The 17,047-nt window shown below is 54.7% G+C and overlaps 1 protein-coding gene across 1 annotated transcript in view; it reads left to right on the plus strand.

The window, feature by feature from the left end:
• The first annotated feature begins 2,355 nt into the window (after positions 1–2,355).
• The window catches only part of LOC127386951 (collagen alpha-1(VII) chain-like), a 93,671-nt gene continuing 78,979 nt past the window's right edge, over positions 2,356–17,047 (plus strand). The window contains exons 1-12 of the mRNA XM_051624760.1: positions 2,356–2,425; positions 4,315–4,495; positions 5,171–5,330; positions 7,487–7,580; positions 8,598–8,771; positions 9,480–9,600; positions 10,151–10,302; positions 11,418–11,534; positions 14,406–14,552; positions 14,767–14,886; positions 16,167–16,313; positions 16,453–16,656. Of these exons, the coding sequence (XP_051480720.1) occupies positions 2,356–2,425; positions 4,315–4,495; positions 5,171–5,330; positions 7,487–7,580; positions 8,598–8,771; positions 9,480–9,600; positions 10,151–10,302; positions 11,418–11,534; positions 14,406–14,552; positions 14,767–14,886; positions 16,167–16,313; positions 16,453–16,656 (1,687 nt within the window). The remainder of the gene's footprint in view (positions 2,426–4,314; positions 4,496–5,170; positions 5,331–7,486; positions 7,581–8,597; positions 8,772–9,479; positions 9,601–10,150; positions 10,303–11,417; positions 11,535–14,405; positions 14,553–14,766; positions 14,887–16,166; positions 16,314–16,452; positions 16,657–17,047) is intronic.

Below are 17,047 nucleotides of genomic sequence, written 5' to 3' on the forward strand. Positions count from 1 at the left end.
CCCTGCTCCTGCTGGCCACACCATTCCTGACACAAGCCAGGATGCCATGGGGATGCCCCACCTGGGCACACTGCTGGCTCAGGTCCAACCAGTTGTCAACCAGTGCTCCCAGTTCCCTCTCAGCTGGCAGCTCTCCAGCCCCTCTTCCCACAGCCTGTGGTGCTGCAGGGGGTGATTGTGGCCAAAGTGCAGGACCCTGCACTTGGCCCTTGTTGAATTTCATGCCATTGGCTTTGGGGGTTTAGAGGAGATTTGTTCAAGGAGCTGTAACACCTGGAGAAGTTGCCCCTATCAATTATTTACCGGGGGCAGTAAAAGGTCAAGGAAGTTGCTGGGATTCCTTGCAAACCCTGAAGTTTATGGGGTTAATTTCCTGCCTCTACCAGGTTTCTCTGAAGATCTCCCTGGTGGTTTTAGGAAGTCTTTGACAGGGGCTGGTCTGCAAAGATCAGCCAAGACCTGCTGGTTTGCAGCTGGTCAACAGCTGGTGTAGAAATTGAGCATCGTGGTGGCACCCAAGTGAAGTGGTGACTTGAAGTGAACTGAGCTGCCTTGAAGTGGACAACTATGATAGAGCAAATGGCAGGCCTCCAGCCTGGTTACCCAAAATACATCCTGAAAGGTGGAGAAGATGGAAGGGGCAAGCCCAGGTGTGACCTTGGCCTTCTGGTGGGATGGGGGAGCGTGTTGGAGCAAGCGTCTGGAGGCTGCAGGGCAGCTCTTCACCCTGCTATGCATGTCCCACGTTGCCTTTTCTCACCTAGGGCTGGTATTTCATGCCTCGGGTGGACCCTTAAATGCAGTGGGATTTGGGGAAGAATCAGGAAGGGGAAAAACAAGAGAGAAAACAACTCATTTTCCTCTCAATGTGCCCGTGAGTTTGGGGTCGTCTGTAACTCGTCCTCCACCAAGGGCCTGTGGTGACAACCCAGCAGGAGGAGCTGGGTGGGTTTGACCCCAAGGGAGCATTTTCAGGTCACTGCTATGAAGGCAGGGCACAGCTTCAACTAAAAAAAATTAAAATGCATGTCATAAGAAATGAGAAATACCCCACGTGTTCAAAAATTGAACCTGCAGAAGCTCAACGTGTGCGGACACGGAGACACGAAATCTGTTTCATTTTTGGCACCCAGGTTGTGAAACCCTTTTGGATCCTTTTCCTCAGCTTTTGGGATGTGAATCCAAGGGGTGAGTGTTCTGAGCTGGAGCCTTTCTACACCTGCAAGGTCTTTGCATTTTCTGGATGTTACCATCAGGACATCTGCAGGCCTGGGGCTCACCCTGCAGAGTCCTCAAGGGTTTATTCCTGATGTGACTTTATTCCTGCTGCTGTGTTCATGGGCAGGGTTTTTTCCTGTAGATTCTTCTGTGTTAAAGCCCTTAAACTGCATCAGAGCCCAGGGTGGGGGGGTGGGGGGGGAAATAGAAGAACCACATGTTGCATTTTTATCTGCACAAACGTGCTTTGGTTGCCCAAAGTGCCTGGAGAACCTCAGACTTGTTGTTGATGAGGCCTTTGGTACGTTTCATGGAATGGTAGCAGAATCATAGGCTGGTTTGGGTTGGAGGGGACCTTCAAGATCATCCAGTTCCAGCCCCCCTGCATGGGCAGGGACACCTCCCACCATTCCAGGCTGCTCCAAGCCCCATCCAACCTGCCCTTCAACACTGCCAGGGATGGGGCAGCCACAACATCCCTGGGCAACCTGGGCCAGGCTCTCCCCACCCTCACAGCCCAGAATTTCTCCCTCACATCTCAGCTCCAGCTCCCTCTGCCAGCTGGAAACCCTTCCCCCTGCTCCCAGCCCTCCTGCCCTTGTCCCAAGCCCCTCCCCAGCTTTCCTGGAGCCCCTTCAGGCCCTGGAAGGTGCTCTCAGGTCTCCCTGGAGCCTTCTCTTCTCCAGGCTGAACACCCCAACTCTCCCAGCCTGGCTCCAGAGCAGAGCTGCTCCAGCCCTCCCATCATCTCTGGGGCCTCCTCTGGCCTCTCTCCAACAGCTCCATGTCCTTCCTGTGTTGGGGACCCCAGAGGTGGCCCCAGCCCTGCAGGGGGGTCTCAGCAGAGCAGAGGGGACAATCCCCTCCCTGGCCCTGCTGGTCACCCTGCTGGTGACAGCCCAGGACACACAGGGTGGTTTCTGGGCTCCAGCACACGGTGCTGGCTCCTGTTGAGCTTCTCCTCACCCAACACCCCCAAGTCCTTCTCCTCAGGGTTGTTCTCAATCTGTTCTCCCTTCCAACCCAAGCCATTCTATGGTTCTATGAAAGCCTCTCTTCTCCTGCAGATGAATGATTCCCCAGGCTCTGTGCTGCCTCCAGGAACAAAGAAGCACCTTCTTCCCAAGGAGAAGGAAAATGTTGTGTGCCCAGATCCTGGCCCTGGCAGTGGCTGTGGGGCAGTACAGAGCTGTGGCTCCTCATGAAGGTAGGTGACAAGGGGGGCACCAGGAATGCAGCAGCTGGGGGTGATGCTGAGACACATCAGGGAGAAAAAAGACCTTTCCAAGTAGCTGTTTCTGCTGGTGTCATGGATGCAGACATCCGTGCTGTCGTGGTGGGGCTGGAGTGCTCATGCCTTTAACTCCTCTCTAGGGTCCTTTTAAGGTGGGATCATCTGGCTAACAGAGCATCTCAGCTGGCCCCAGGAGGCAGGAGGGACCTGACTTGCTGCACTAGGGTTCATGGGGAAACCAGGGCTCTGCTCAGTGTCCCACCTCTCATCCAGTTCCACCTCAGCTGCTCCAGAGGAAGGTGAGGAGAAAGGGGAAACGTGTCCCCTCCTGATTCCTCTTCTGATCTCCAAGTCCTGGTACAAGCCACCACAGAGAGGATATGAGGTAAATGACCTCAAGGAAACCTTGAATCCTCCTGCTACTGTTCAGAGTTGAGATGGCACATGGCTCACCTCTCTCCTTGCTCCCTGTTGCCTCTGCAAGCCCACAAAGAGCTTTGGGGAAGGAGTGGCAGGAGACAAAAGGACCCTAGAGAAGAACCTGATGGAGTTGCAGCATGATCCATGGCACGTCTCTAGCCTCAGGGGTCCTGCAGGAGGTGGAGGCTCCTTGTGAACATCCCACAGAGCTAATCCAGAGCTCCCAGGACTGTCAAGGGGTTGGGTATGAGCCAGTGGGTTGTCCCTCTTCAAATTATCCTGCAGCAACAATCCTCCGTTCTTTGGAGGTGTTAATTCACCTGGAGGAAACTCAGTGCATTCAACAAGGAGTTAATGGAAGCTGTGGCATCAGCTACAAAATTAACTTGATTAAGTTCCTGCCTGTCAATTAAGCCAATGCACTTGACTATCTTGCTAGTTAATTCAAAGCTGGAAACTGTGCAATGAATCAACGTTTCCAGATGTCTCTGGCAAACGTGTGATTGATGAAACATGGTCATTTTGGAGGTGCCTGGAAAGCTTCAAATGAAATCCTATCCCCCTGTGATTAATAAAGCTGTCTGTGGTGGTATTTTCTCCAGAAGGTACCAATCCAAATATGCTTAACATCACATGTTTCCAGTGACAGCTTTGGGTGCCTGATCCAAGCAGCCTGATCCAGCTCTTGGGTTTCCTTGCCAAGCTGGGCCCCTCTGGAAAGGTGCTGAGCTCCAGGCTCAGCAGCTCAAATAATGGACTCTGGTGGTCCCTTTTTAGAGAAAGGGGCACCATCCTGCCCTTTTTAATCCCGTGGAGCTCTAGCTTGTTGTCTTTCTCCTCATTATTCCTGGATGCTGTTGGGGGAGTCCAGAGGAGGCCCCAGAGATGCTGGGAGGGCTGGAGCAGCTCTGCTCTGGAGACAGGCTGGGAGAGTTGGGGTGTTCAGCCTGGAGAAGAGAAGGCTCCAGGGAGACCTGAGAGCACCTTCCAGGGCCTGAAGGGGCTCCAGGAAAGCTGGGGAGGGGCTTGGGACAAGGGCAGGGAGGGATGGGAGCAGGGGGAAGGGTTTCCAGCTGGCAGAGGGAGCTGGAGCTGAGATGTGAGGGAGAAATTCTGGGCTGTGAGGGTGGGGAGAGCCTGGCCCAGGTTGCCCAGGGAAGCTGTGGCTGCCCCATCCCTGGCAGTGTTGAAGGGCAGGTTGGATGGGGCTTGGAGCAGCCTGGAATGGTGGGAGGTGTCCCTGCCCATGCAGAGGTAGGACTGGGTGATCTTTAAGGTCTCTTTGAAGCCAAACCATTCCATGATTACCCACTTCTTTGGGCCTAAGCATAGGCTCTCTTCATTACCTGTAATGTCTTGAGGTTCTAGGTGACTCAGAGGGGTTGATCTCCTGGCTCATTTCGTGCTGTGGGATGAGCCTTCCTGCCCCTCTTCTCCCCCAGCCTGCAGGACAGCAGAGGTGGCCGACCTTTTGTTCCTTGTGGGACGGTCAGAAGGCACGGGGAAGGAGAACTTCCAGCTGGTCAAGGACTTCATCAGCAGCACGGCCAGTTCCTTTGAGAACCTGGGGATGGGTGAGGGAGGCGTCCGGCTGGCGGTGGCACTTTATGGAGAGCAGCCAAGGTGGGTCAGGTCACCCTTCTTCCCCAGAAGGGTTGTCAACCCCTGGAACAGGCAGCCCAGGGCAAGTGGTGGAGTCCCCATCCCTTGCAGGATTTCAGAGCCATGTAGGTGTGGTGCTGAGGGACACGGTTTAGGGGTGGCCTTGGCAGGGCTGGGTTAATGGTTGGACTTGTTGGTTTTAAAGGTCTTCTCCAACCAAAATGATCCTGTGATTCTATGATCCTCCACCACCAGCACCCTGTTTCTGGAGCCCTATGGCTCCAGATGGGCATCCATGTCCCCACGGTTAAAGAGCTCTTTCTTGCTCCTCAAATGAACCATTGCAAGAGCAGAGCAAGAGTTCAACCCCCCAGCAGTGTCACCAGAGTCTGGAGATGCTCGGCCACGAGGAACCCTCTCAGGGAAGGGAGGATGGTATTTAACACAGCTACAAGAAATTCCCTACTGTCCCACTTCATACAGGGTTTTATGGTGCCAGGGCTCTGGTGCTCACACCCTGGCTTCCCTTGGCCACTGTGAAGAGGTCTCCTTGCATGCACCTAAGCCTAAGGTGACCAGCTGAATGTCACCATTCCTGCTGCTCATTGCTGTTACAAACCCATCCTTGCTGTGCAACAGGGTTTCATGCTCCTTATCCCCCCCCCTCCCCCCATTCTCCCCCCTTTCTCATCCCAGGATGAGCATTGAGCTCACAGATTACGTGACCCTCAAAGAACTCCTGGTGGCCATCCAGGATCTCTCCTTCAAAGGTGGCAGCTTAAAAACAGGGTCAGCCTTGGGGTTTGCAGCTCACACCATCTCTCACCTGGACACGCTGCGAGAGGATGCAGCAAAGGTAAGGAGGCTGGGGGAGGTCCCACTAGAGAGCAGCCCTCTGGAAAAGGACCTGGGGGTGCTAGTGGCTCAAGAGCTGGACATGAGCCACCAAGGTGCAGTTGCAGCCCAGAAGGCCAACTCCATCCTGGGCTGGATCAAAAGAAGTGTGGCCAGCAGATCAAGAGGTGATTCTGCCCCTCTGCTCTGCCCTGGTGAGACCTCACCTAGAACACTGTGTCCAGCTCTGGTGGCCCCAGCACAAGAAAGATGTGGAGCTGTTGGAACGTGTCCAGAGAAGGGCCACGAAAATGATGGGAGGGCTGGAGCAGCTCTTTGATGAGGACAGGCTGGGAGAGTTGGGGTGTTGAGCCTGGAGAAGAGAAGGCTCCAGGGAGACCTGAGAGCACCTTCCAGTGCCTGAAGGGGCTCCAGGAAAGCTGGGGAGGGGCTTGGGACAAGGGCAGGGAGGGATGGGAGCAGGGGGAAGGGTTTCCAGCTGGCAGAGGGAGCTGGAGCTGAGATGTGAGGGAGAAATTCTGGGCTGTGAGGGTGGGGAGAGCCTGGCCCAGGTTGCCCAGGGAAGCTGTGGCTGCCCCATCCCTGGCAGTGTTGAAGGGCAGGTTGGATGGGGCTTGGAGCAGCCTGGAATGGTGGGAGGTGTCCCTGCCCATGGCAGGGGGGTTGGATCTAGATGTTCTTTGAGGTCCCTTCCAATTCAAAAAATTTTGTGATTCTGTAAGTGACCTTCTGTGGTGACTTCCCTGGTGTCCTCAGTAGGGATCAGACCTCTAACTTCTTCACCCTGAAGGCATCAATGAGCCATTTGTTTTTTAGTCCCACCTGAATTTTAGCTTGGAGTTGAGACACCAAGTCATAGAATCATGGAATTGTTTTGATTGGAAAAGACCTTGAAGATCATGAAGTCCAACCCAGCCCTGCCCAGGCCACCCCTGCCCCATGTCCCTCAGCACCATCTCCAGGGCTTGGAAACCCCCCCAGGGATGGGGACTCCCCCCCTGCCCTGGGCAGCCTGGGCCAGACCCTGACAACCCTTTAGGAGGTTTTTCAGCTTCAGGTCACATTATTGGTGGTAGAAGGAGGTGGACACCTCCAGGTTTTACAAGGCCTGACATACATTAAAGAACATTCATGTTTCCCCACCGATTTCAGAGGCATCCAGTGCTCTAGCCTGAAATGCCTCCAGCTGAGCACCCAAATTCAGGTGCATGAGGTAACTGAGCAGGCTGAGGACATGATGAGGGCAAGGAGGCACGTTGGGTTGGTGCATGGAGCTGTTGCTGATACTCTGCTCCATCCACTGTGGTTCCAGAGAGTGGCAGCAACTTCTTACTCAAAAAAGCAGCCACGTTGCAGTGTCTTTGCCTTTCAGGCATCAGTTCTGGGCCTTGGTTTCCTCAGATCTTTTTCAAATGGTCACTTTGTTCATCATTTGAGGCTCTGGAGAGGCCGAGGGTGCTGAAGAAGAAGGTGCTTCCTTCTGGTTTGCACTGCTCTGGTGGTAGATAGGTGGAAATCAAGAAGGGGCCATCAAGTCTGAAACTGTCTCAGCCAGATTTTACCTCCCACGGGCCTCCAACATTTGTCCCTTGGTGCTGCACCTTCTCCTTTGCTCCAGCTGTCATTTCAACCCAAGCTGTGGCTCAGGGAGTTTGTCACCACCCAAAAGCACCATCCAGGTGCCTGTGACCAAGTGTGTTGTCCAGGGTGCAGCTGAGTCCTCCTTTAAGAGCTGCTTTTGTGGACTTGTAGGGGTGAATCCTCTCTTTGTGCTGGCATTGATCTCCTCCTGGAGGCAGAGTTACTGCCCCAAGCACAGATGAGACCCAGTGGGGCAGAAGAAGCCATGCAGAGAAGTTGTTGACAAGATCAGCAGCATTTATGCTCTTCTGCCTTCCCAGCTGGTGCTCATGAAACCTGATTTCACCTGGGTGACCCCAGAGGTGTGGGTTATGGAATCATGTTGGTTGGAAAACAAGCTTGAAGGTATCAAGTCCAACCATTGACCCAGCACTGCCAGGTCCACCAAGGGGTGGACTTGATCCATGGGTTGGACTTCATCTGAGGTTTGACCTGTCAGTGTGAAAATCCTGCAGCTGCCTCTGTGACCTCCTCATCTGCTCTTTCATTCCCTGGCTTTTCCACCAACTCCTGCAGGCAGTTGTTGTGATCACGGATGGGAAATCCAGCGACTCAGTTGAAGAGGAAGCCCAGGTCCTGCAGGATGGGGGGGTGACAGTGTTTGCTGTAGGTATGTATGGACACTCTTCAGTTAGGTGGAGCCTCACCACCAAACAGTGTGTGAGCACCAACATTTTTACCCACTGGGGGAGGTTCCTGGTGCATGACACCCCCTTCCTTTAGAAACTGCACCCACCTCCAGGCTCAGCAACTTCTGCAACACAGGGAAGTCCCATCTGTGCTGTGCTTGGGTGGGTTTTGCTGTTGCCAATAACAGTGGGAACCTGCAGGTTTGCAGCTGTGGGAGCTACTTGCAGATTCTTGGGGGGGGGGGGTGTACAAGAAATACGTTGGTAAAAGTCAAGGTGTTTTGATGTGACATTTTCAAAAAACCAAGTGTTCTTCAGTTCTGAAGGTTTCTCCTAACGGGGTTCAGAGACTAAAAAAAAAGTCCATCAGAATAATTCCATGGGCAAGGAAAAGTTTTGGCACCTCCCTGCCCCCCAGCCCTTTATTATAAGTCAAACCCTTCCCTTCCCCAAGAGGAGAAGAACGGGATGATGGTGGCATTTCATTACAGAGCACAACCAAGTTTATTTGGACCAATGTGAGGTGACAATTAGGGGAGGGCTGGTTTGTTTTGGGGTTCTTCCCCCTCCCTGTTTTTAATTCAACCACAAGAAAACCCCACAGCTTTCACACAGTCTTCCAAAGCTCCATCAGAAGGACAGAGCTGTCTCTGTATCCACTGTGGAAGAAGAGGCCAGATCTTGCCCTGCTCCTTCTCACCTTCCACCCCAAGAGAACTTTCCACCTCTTGGTGGGAAGCTGAATACCCTGGGGCAAACTCCAACATGCCTCTGGAGAAAACCTTCACCTCTTCTCCTTGATGGCTTCATCTGCTTCACCACTGCCCACCCAGCCTGAGTCTCCATTCCTTGTTCCATCCTTCACCATGGGGACCGTGGCTGCAAAGCTGGTATTAGACTCAGAGGCCAGCACATAGATCCACCTTCCTCTTGACCACCCTTACCAATGCCTGGCCTGTCCCAGGAGTGGTGTTTGATGTCCTCCTTTCCTCTTCTAGGAATCAAGGATGCTGACAAGGATGAACTGAACAAAATAGCTTCAGAGCCCACTGCAGAGCATGTGCTCTACGTTGAAGATTTCCACCTGCTCCACCACGTGGTCCCCAAGCTCTCCAGAAGGCTCTGCTCCACTGCCTCAGAGCCACCACCAGCCATCAAGCAGACTGTGCAAGGTGTGTCAGGGCTCTCCCTTCATCCTGCTTTCCCCATCTACCTCGGATGTACCAACCACACCACAGGGATGGACCTCCCATCTCATCCCCTCTCTTCATCACCAGGGAGCTTGAAGGGTTGGGTGACCCTAGAGAAGCAGCCAGCTCATGGAGCTTCTGTTGCCTGGGGGGGTCAGTGCTCCTGTGTATTTTGCTTCTGTCTGCATCTCCAAGGTTTGTCTGGTGATACCAGATCCTGAAAATCTTGCTGCCAGTTCCATCCAAAGGAGCTGCAATGGGTTGGGGCAGCGTTTCTGCCCCTTGGGGGTTTTGGTCCTGGGCCTCTCATGGTGAACTCCAAAGGTCAGCTCAGGGTCTCAGGAGGAACTTCAGTCCTTGCTGAAGATAGAAAGAGCGGCCAAAGAGATCTCCAAAAAGATCTAGATCTCTCCCCAAAGAGATGCTGGTGTTGCAGTGTGGGAAACTGTTCTTTTCTTCCCCACATCAAAGAGGAAGGACTTTGGGGGTTTCCAGCTCACTTCTCAAGCAAGGATTTGGTAGGGGAGGGGTGGGGTCGGTTGCTTTTGAGGATTCAGCTGAGCAACCATGGTGCTGCTCACCTTCTGTCTCTCTGTTTTTGAAGACAGAAGGTTTTTCCAAAGGGCTTTGCCATGACACTGAGTTTCAGGACTGTCACATCCATTTCTGCCATGTGTTTGTGCCCCAAAGCACCTGTGCCTCCAGTCACTGATTTCCGTGTGGTAGAAGAAGGACTGTCTAGCTTGAAGGTGGCTTGGACACCTCCCCTGGGCAAGCTGGAGGGCTACAAGATCTACATCCCCAGATGTAAGTTCAGATTTTATTCGTTTTCCTGGGAGTTTGCATTAAAAGGAGAAGTGACACAAGGGCAGAAAAGGTGCCATTTTGTCCAAGGAACCATCCCAGAGCTCCTGGAATTACTCTGGAAGGAGGTCAGATTAGCCTCTTCCAGACAGTTTGGCTCCTTCAGGAGGAAGGAGAAGTGTCCTCTGAAGGACTTTATTTGAAGCACAAGATGAGGGTGGTGCTGTGGGTGCCTTGTATCCATTTGCCCTGTCACATCCAGACCTGCCAGGGGTGGTTTTCATACTCAGATGCCTGCTCTGGTGTGGATGAAGGGAGAGTTCAAGGCTTTGGGAAGGCTCAAGCTCACCTTGGTGGGATCTGGAAGACTGGGACAGTATGGATATGTCAAGCTTTAGCCACAGGCATAACTCAGCAACACCACATGGGTTGGGGGACTCCAAGTTGACTCAGCTCCCGTGCATGCTCTCCCCCCTGTTGTGAAGCCACCACCACGGGATATAGACAGGTGGTGGGAAGGTCTTCACCACCACTTTCCTCCTTGATTTTGCAGCCAGCAGACCTGGCATGACCTACGAGCAGGTTCTGCCGGGTGATGTCTCTTCCCACGTGCTGGAGAACTTGCAGGAGGACAGAGAATACAGCGTCAGCATCTACGCTGTGTACCCCCAGGGGCCCAGCCAGCCCGTGGCTGCTGCGGGGAGAACATGTAAGAGCCTTGACCCTGTGCCTGGTTCCTTCTTGCCCTGGGTGCTGGGTTCACACCCCTGGGTGCTGAGATGCACCTCGCGGGTGGTGGGACTGGCAGCTACGTGTGCATCTGTGTGTGTCAGCACTGGGGGGGCCAGCAGGAGCAGGGCAGGGATGGTCTCCCTGTGCTGGGCACTGGGGAGGGGGCACCTGGAATCCTGGGGTCAGGGCTGGGCCCCTCAGGACAAGAAGGACATGGAGGGGCTGGAGCGTGTCCAGGGAAGGGCCCCGGAGCTGGGGAAGGGGCTGGAGCTGAAGGAGAAGGGGCTGGAGAACTTGTGAGGAGCAGCTGAGGGAGCTGGGGGTGTTGAGCCTGCAGCAAAGGAGGCTGAGGGGAGACCTGCTGGCTCTGCAGCTGCCTGAGAGGAGGTTGGAGCCAGGGGGGTCGGGCTCTGCTCCCCAGGAACAAGCGACAGGACCAGAGGGAACGGCCTCAAGTTGTGCCAGGGGAGGCTGAGGTTGGATCTGGGGAACAATTCCTTCCTGGCAAGAGTTGTCAGGGCCTGGCCCAGGCTGCCCAGGGCAGGGGGGGAGTCCCCATCCCTGGAGGGGTTTCCAAGCCCTGGAGATGGTGCTGAGGGACATGGGGCAGTGGGGACTGGGCAGGGCTGGGGGAACAGTTGGACTGGGGGATCTTCAAGGTCTTTACCAACCAAAACACTTCTATTAGGAGCAGTGTTCAACAAGTCCTTCCTAACTCCAGCCTTGAGCTCTGCTCTCCCCCATCACATGCACGAACATGGACAATCTCAAGCAACATCTGCTTGAGAGGAGGAGCTAGAGATCTGCCAGAACCTCTCCAGCCCTCTCCCTTCACACTGACACTGCACAAACCAAGCAAAGTCTGTGCATGAGAGGCCCTGGGCCTTGGAAAGCAGTGGCCACAGGCTTGGTGGCTCTCACCACTGCTTTTCTGAGATGCCTTCAACCTGTCAGGCAGGGCAGGACCCCTTGGAAATCCCTCTCCTACTGACAGGTGGGCTTGAAGGAGCAGTGATGCAGGGAGGACAGCCAGCAAGGTCCTCCACTGCCAAGTGGGTGCTCTGAAAGGTTTGTTCCCTGCCCTCCTTCCAGTGAAGCTCCTGCCTGTGAGAAGCTTCTTGCTGCAGAACGAAACCACCCATACTCTCCAGGCCAAGTGGAGCCCTGTCCATGGAGCAACAGGCTACAGGCTCACTTGGACATCAGCAGGTGAGGACACGGGGTGGGCTGCACGTGTGGGTGAGCAAGGAGATGGAGAGACAGGAGCTGTGGGGTCTCCAGGGCCTTGGGTGCACTGAGACCTTCTTTGTCCAGCTGTGCAATGAGAAGCTGGAGGGAACCAGGTCTTTTTTGGGGCCCAGGAATGGTGGAGTGTTCTGCACGTGGGGGATCAGTCAGTGACTTGCAGCAGAGCTGGGCTGTGGGTGCTGGTGGGAAACTCTGCCAGGGGGGCAAAACTACCTGCTCTGGCCCTGCATAAAGCTGGTTAATGGGGATCCAGCCTGGTTAACATGGGACTAGTGCTGGTTCTCCTGGACCTGAGCAGCCTTGGGAAGGGTTAATAGCTGGAGAGAAGCTGGGAAAGGGCTCCAAGCAGATCTGCAGGTCACAGCCCCTCAGCATCTGGGGTTACCCCGTTTCTGGGGGTCCAGGTGCTACCCCCACACACTGGAAGTGTCTGGGCCTGTTGCTTTTCTCCCTCTGGCACCAAGACCTGACTTCATCCCCCACCATCCCATGATGCATCCTCATCCTTCAGACAGACTTTGGTGCTTGGAGACACATCTGCTGGACACAGCAGCTGGAGCTTCTCCCCGGCCCTGAACCCAAAGGTGTCTTCATTGCTGGTGTGGGGGGAACAGGAGGTAGAAATGCAGGTTTGGTTTCATATTTTGGCCTTGGGAGGTGGAGGCTTCTGTGGTTCAAAGATGGGATGGGGTGGCAGGACACCTGGGGCTTGAATAAACAGCACACTGTCCTCTGCTGATGAAATGAGGAGACATCTCCAGAGGTCATCAGAAGGGAGAAATCTTTACAGGGAAGACATCCAGCTGCTTTTATTGCTTGGTAAAGAATGTCTCTCCAGGAAAACAAAAAAAATGATGGCACACCCCAAAACTCAGCTCTTTACCCAATGCTTGCTTGATGGCCCAGCTGGAGATGGAGAGGGTATGTCCTCAGCCTGGCACCTCTTTGGGGTGGGGACACTCCTGTTGGGAGGACCATGTGGGACATCCCCAGATGAAGCAGCAAGGGCACTTCAGCTCCCCCCATGGATTTGGCTCCTTCCAAAGCAGCTCTTTCTCAACATGAGGAGAAACTTCTTTGCTGTGAGGGTGACAGAGCCCTGGGACAGGCTGGGAGAGGCTGTGGAGGCTCCTTCTCTGGACACTTTCCAGACCTGTCTGGATGCCTTTCTGAGTGACCTGCCCTGGGGGATCCTGCTGCAGCAGGGGGGTTGGACTTGATCTTCAGAGGTCCCTTCCATCCCCTGTGATTCTAAGATTCTGTGATTCTATCACCTGGGACCAGCTCACCCCAAATCCAGGGGTGGCACAACCCACCCTCGCTGCTGGACCCTGAGGGTCCTGCTCCAGTGCTCCATCCCATCCCAGGGCCATGCCCTATGGCTGTGGTGACACTGGGATCCAGGCACCTTCTGCCTGTCCCCCTGCAGCCCTCCCAAGCACCTTTCCCTTCCGAATTCCCAGACAGGGACGGGATAAACCCAAACGAGCTGCTCTTCGGGTGAGAAGGTCCATGGAGTGGGGTGGGAGAAGGGGGATGGGGCTCGGGGTGCTGGTGGAGCAGAAGATGGGGACGTGGCACCCTCCAGTGACCAAACTGCAAACGGCAGGCTCCCCCAAACCTTCCAAACCCCAACCTGCTCCTGCCTGCACCTCCCTGCCCCTCTGATGACGGGGTGAGATCTCCAGGGGTTGGGTTTTAACCCTCCTCCCGCCCTGCCCCCACCAGCTGGAGCGATGCTGAGAGGTTTCACTGGGGGGGTTTCTGGTCCATAAGCAGGAGACAGAAAGGAGAAAATGTCTTTTTGGGGCACCAGTTGGCTCCAGTGTCCTGCAGGAAAGGCGAGATAACTCCAGCACCAAGTCATCTAGGGCTGGGCAGAGTGTGGACACTGTTAGGGGACTGTTCACAGACCCCCTGGCCATTTGTGTGTTGCTGCCTGGTGTGGGTTGAGGAAGGGGATTGTCCCCTCTGCTCTGCTCTGCTGAGACCCCCCTGCAGGGCTGGGGCCACCTCTGGGGTCCCCAGCACAGGAAGGACATGGAGCTGGTGGAGAGAGGCCAGAGGAGGCCCCAGAGATGATGGGAGGGCTGGAGCAGCTCTGCTCTGGAGACAGGCTGGGAGAGTTGGGGTGTTCAGCCTGGAGAAGAGAAGGCTCCAGGGAGACCTGAGAGCACCTTCCAGTGCCTGAAGGGGCTCCAGGAAAGCTGGGGAGGGGCTTGGGACAAGGGCAGGGAGGGATGGAACAAGGGGGAATGGATGAAAACTATAAGAGGGGAGATTTAGACATTAGAAGGAAATTCATCCTTATGAGGGTGGGGAGAGCCTGGCCCAGGTTGGCCAGGGAAGCTGTGGCTGCCCCATCCCTGGCAGTGTTGAAGGGCAGGTTGGATGGGGCTTGGAGCAGCCTGGAATGGTGGGAGGTGTCCCTGCCCATGGCAGGGGGTAGGACTGGATGATCTTTCAGGTCCCTTCCTACCCAAACCATTCCATGAATTGTTTTCTTTGGCCTGCAAAGCCCCGAGCTGCCTTGATCTGTTGAGGATCACTGAGGTCTGCCCTGGTGGCTTTGGGTTATTTCTACCTGCACATACCTCAACCAAGGTTTGTGCTTGTTGCACAAACCCTGTTCCTCCCATCTTCAGCTTCCAGACCTTGCCAGCTCATGTCTTGAGACAGCAGGAAGAAATGCCTGCTCAATCTCCTGCACTGTGTCGTTCTCAAGTGGTTGGTTGCTTTGCTTGCCTGTGGCTCTCCCAGACGAGGACATCCCAGGAGGCTGGTCCTCCTTGCTCTGACCCAAGGCAGCCCAGACATCATTTCCCTTTGCAGAGGGCAACATCCAGGACGTGACCCTCAGCAACACCTACAGCTACTACCTGATCCAGGGGCTGCAGCCTGGCACGGAGCACGTGGTCACCATCAGCCCCATCTTTGGAGATGCTGAGGGGCCAGTGGTGAGCAGTAAAGCAACAACAGGTGGGTGCCCCACAACAGGGGTGGGAGCCAGCCCAAGCAGGCATGGATGGGGGAGGTCAAGCTGTGCTGGCAGCACAGAGCTGGTGGCATTTGTAGTCACCACCCTGCCTGTCACCTGGGGCAGGAACCAGCCTGGGCCGTTACGGTTTTGGGGGGGAACCACTTGGAAGCTGTTGGGGCCTGGATGCAGCTGGGCAACTCTGCTGTCTTGCAGTGGCATCAAGCACCGTGCAGATGCTGAAAGTGAGTGAGATATCCAGCAACAGTGCTCTGGTCTCCTGGGACTCAGTTGTTGGGGCCACCGGGTACCGAGTGGCTTGGGGTCCTACACCAGGTAAGATCCTTGGTGAACAGTATCTAGACTGGAAGAGGGGACATTTAGGTTGGATATTAGGAAGAAATTCTGGGCTGTGAGGGTGGTGAAGAACTGGAACTTGTTGTCCAGAGAAGCTGTGGCTGCTCCATCCCTGGCAGTGTTGAAGGGCAGGTTGGATGGGGCTTGGAGCAGCCTGGTCTGGTGGGAGGTGTCCCTGCCCATGCAGGGGGTTGGATCTAGATGATGTTTAAGGTCCCTTCCAACCCAAACCATTCCATGATTCTATTATCAATCAGGGTCCTGTCATAAAAGAAAATATAAAAGTTTCTCTAAATCCATTAGCAACAAAAGGAGGGTTGAGTAGATTGTCCATCCTTTACTGGATGTGGGAGGAAACATAGTGACAAAGAATGAGGAAAAGCATGGGGTACTTAGTGCCTTCTTTGCCTCAGTCTTTGGTAGTAAGACCAGATGCTCTCTGGATACCCAGTACCCTGAGCTGGAAGACAGGGACAGGGAGCAGAATGAAGCTCCCAAAACCCATGGGGAAATGGTTACTGACCTGCTGCATAACTTAGACATGCACAAGTCTATGGGGCCAGATGGGATCCACCCAAGGGTGCTGAGGGAGCTTGTGGAAGTGCTCACCAAGCCAATTTCCATCATCTATCAGCAGTCCTGTGTAACCAGGGATTGCTGGAGGGTGTCCAGGGAAGGGCCCCGGAGCTGGGGAAGGGGCTGGAGCTGAAGGAGAAGGGGCTGGAGAACTTGTGAGGAGCAGCTGAGGGAGCTGGGGGTGTTGAGCCTGCAGCAAAGGAGGCTGAGGGGAGACCTGCTGGCTCTGCAGCTGCCTGAGAGGAGGTTGGAGCCAGGGGGGTCGGGCTCTGCTCCCCAGGAACAAGCAACAGGACCAGAGGGAACGGCCTCAAGTTGTGCCAGGGGAGGCTGAGGTTGGATCTGGGGAACAATTCCTTCCTGGCAAGGGTTGTCAGGGCCTGGCCCAGGCTGCCCAGGGCAGGGGGGGAGTCCCCATCCCTGGGGGGGTTTCCAAGCCCTGGAGATCATAGAATCATAGAATCTTAGGGGTTAGAAGGGACCTCGAAAGATCATCTAGATGGTGCTGAGGGACATGGGGCAGTGGGGACTGGGCAGGGCTGGGGGAACGGTTGGACCTGATGATCTCAAAGATCTGTTCCAGCCACAACAATTCTCTGATTCTAAGCTGAGATGCTTCAAACATGGGAGTTGAGTTAGCTCCTCTGGTTCCCAGTCAGTGTGTGCTTTTTCCTTTTTCACAGGTTCTGATCTTTCCCAGGAACTCTTACCAGCAGCTGCTAGATCATATCGAGTGACAGGACTGAGTGCCAGAGAAAAGTATGTGTTTTCTGTAAGGCCAATCTTTGGAGACATGGAAGGACCAGAGACAACACTCCTTGGGCAAACAGGTATGAAGCTGGAGTCATGTTCCACTTTCACCTGGGCAGCTGCTGCTGAGGCTGATTTCTTGGCTTCTCTACCCTTTGGTGCTTTGGCAGGTAGAGGCATCATAACTAACAAACACCTTTTTCTGGTTGCCTCTTACAGTGGGACCTCTCAGAGGTTCACCTGGACCAAGCTCTCCACTGACTTCTGCAAAACTGGATGTGATGGGATCCTCATCCATACCTCCCAGCACTGTGGGGACCACTCCTCTTCCACTGGCCACCACCACAAGGCTACCAGCAACCCCAGACACCCCACTGTTGACCACTGTGGTGTCTGCACTGATGACAACTCCCCCTGGGCCAAGTGAGTGTGTATCCATGTGTGATGTGATGATGCAGCAGTAGGCCAAACCCACCAGAAACTGGGGTCTTCACTGGTGCCAGGAGCCAGAACTAGTCTTTGTTCAGGGAGTAATAGGGTGGACAATGTCATACAATCACCATAGAATCACAGGATGGTTTGGGTTGGAAGGGACCTTCAAGATCATCTAGTTCCAGCCCTCCTGCCATGGGCAGGGACACCTCCCACCATTCCAGGCTGCTCCAAGCCCCATCCAACCTGCCCTTCAACACTGCCAGGGATGGGGCAGCCACAGCTTCCCTGGGCAACCTGGGCCAGGCTCTCCCCACCCCCATAGTGAAGAATTTCTTCCTAATATCTAACCTAAATCTCCCCTCTTCCAGTTTGAAGCCGT

This window comes from Apus apus, chromosome 1 (genome assembly GCF_020740795.1).
Source record: "Apus apus isolate bApuApu2 chromosome 1, bApuApu2.pri.cur, whole genome shotgun sequence".
In the NCBI taxonomy this organism is placed as follows: domain Eukaryota; kingdom Metazoa; phylum Chordata; class Aves; order Apodiformes; family Apodidae; genus Apus; species Apus apus.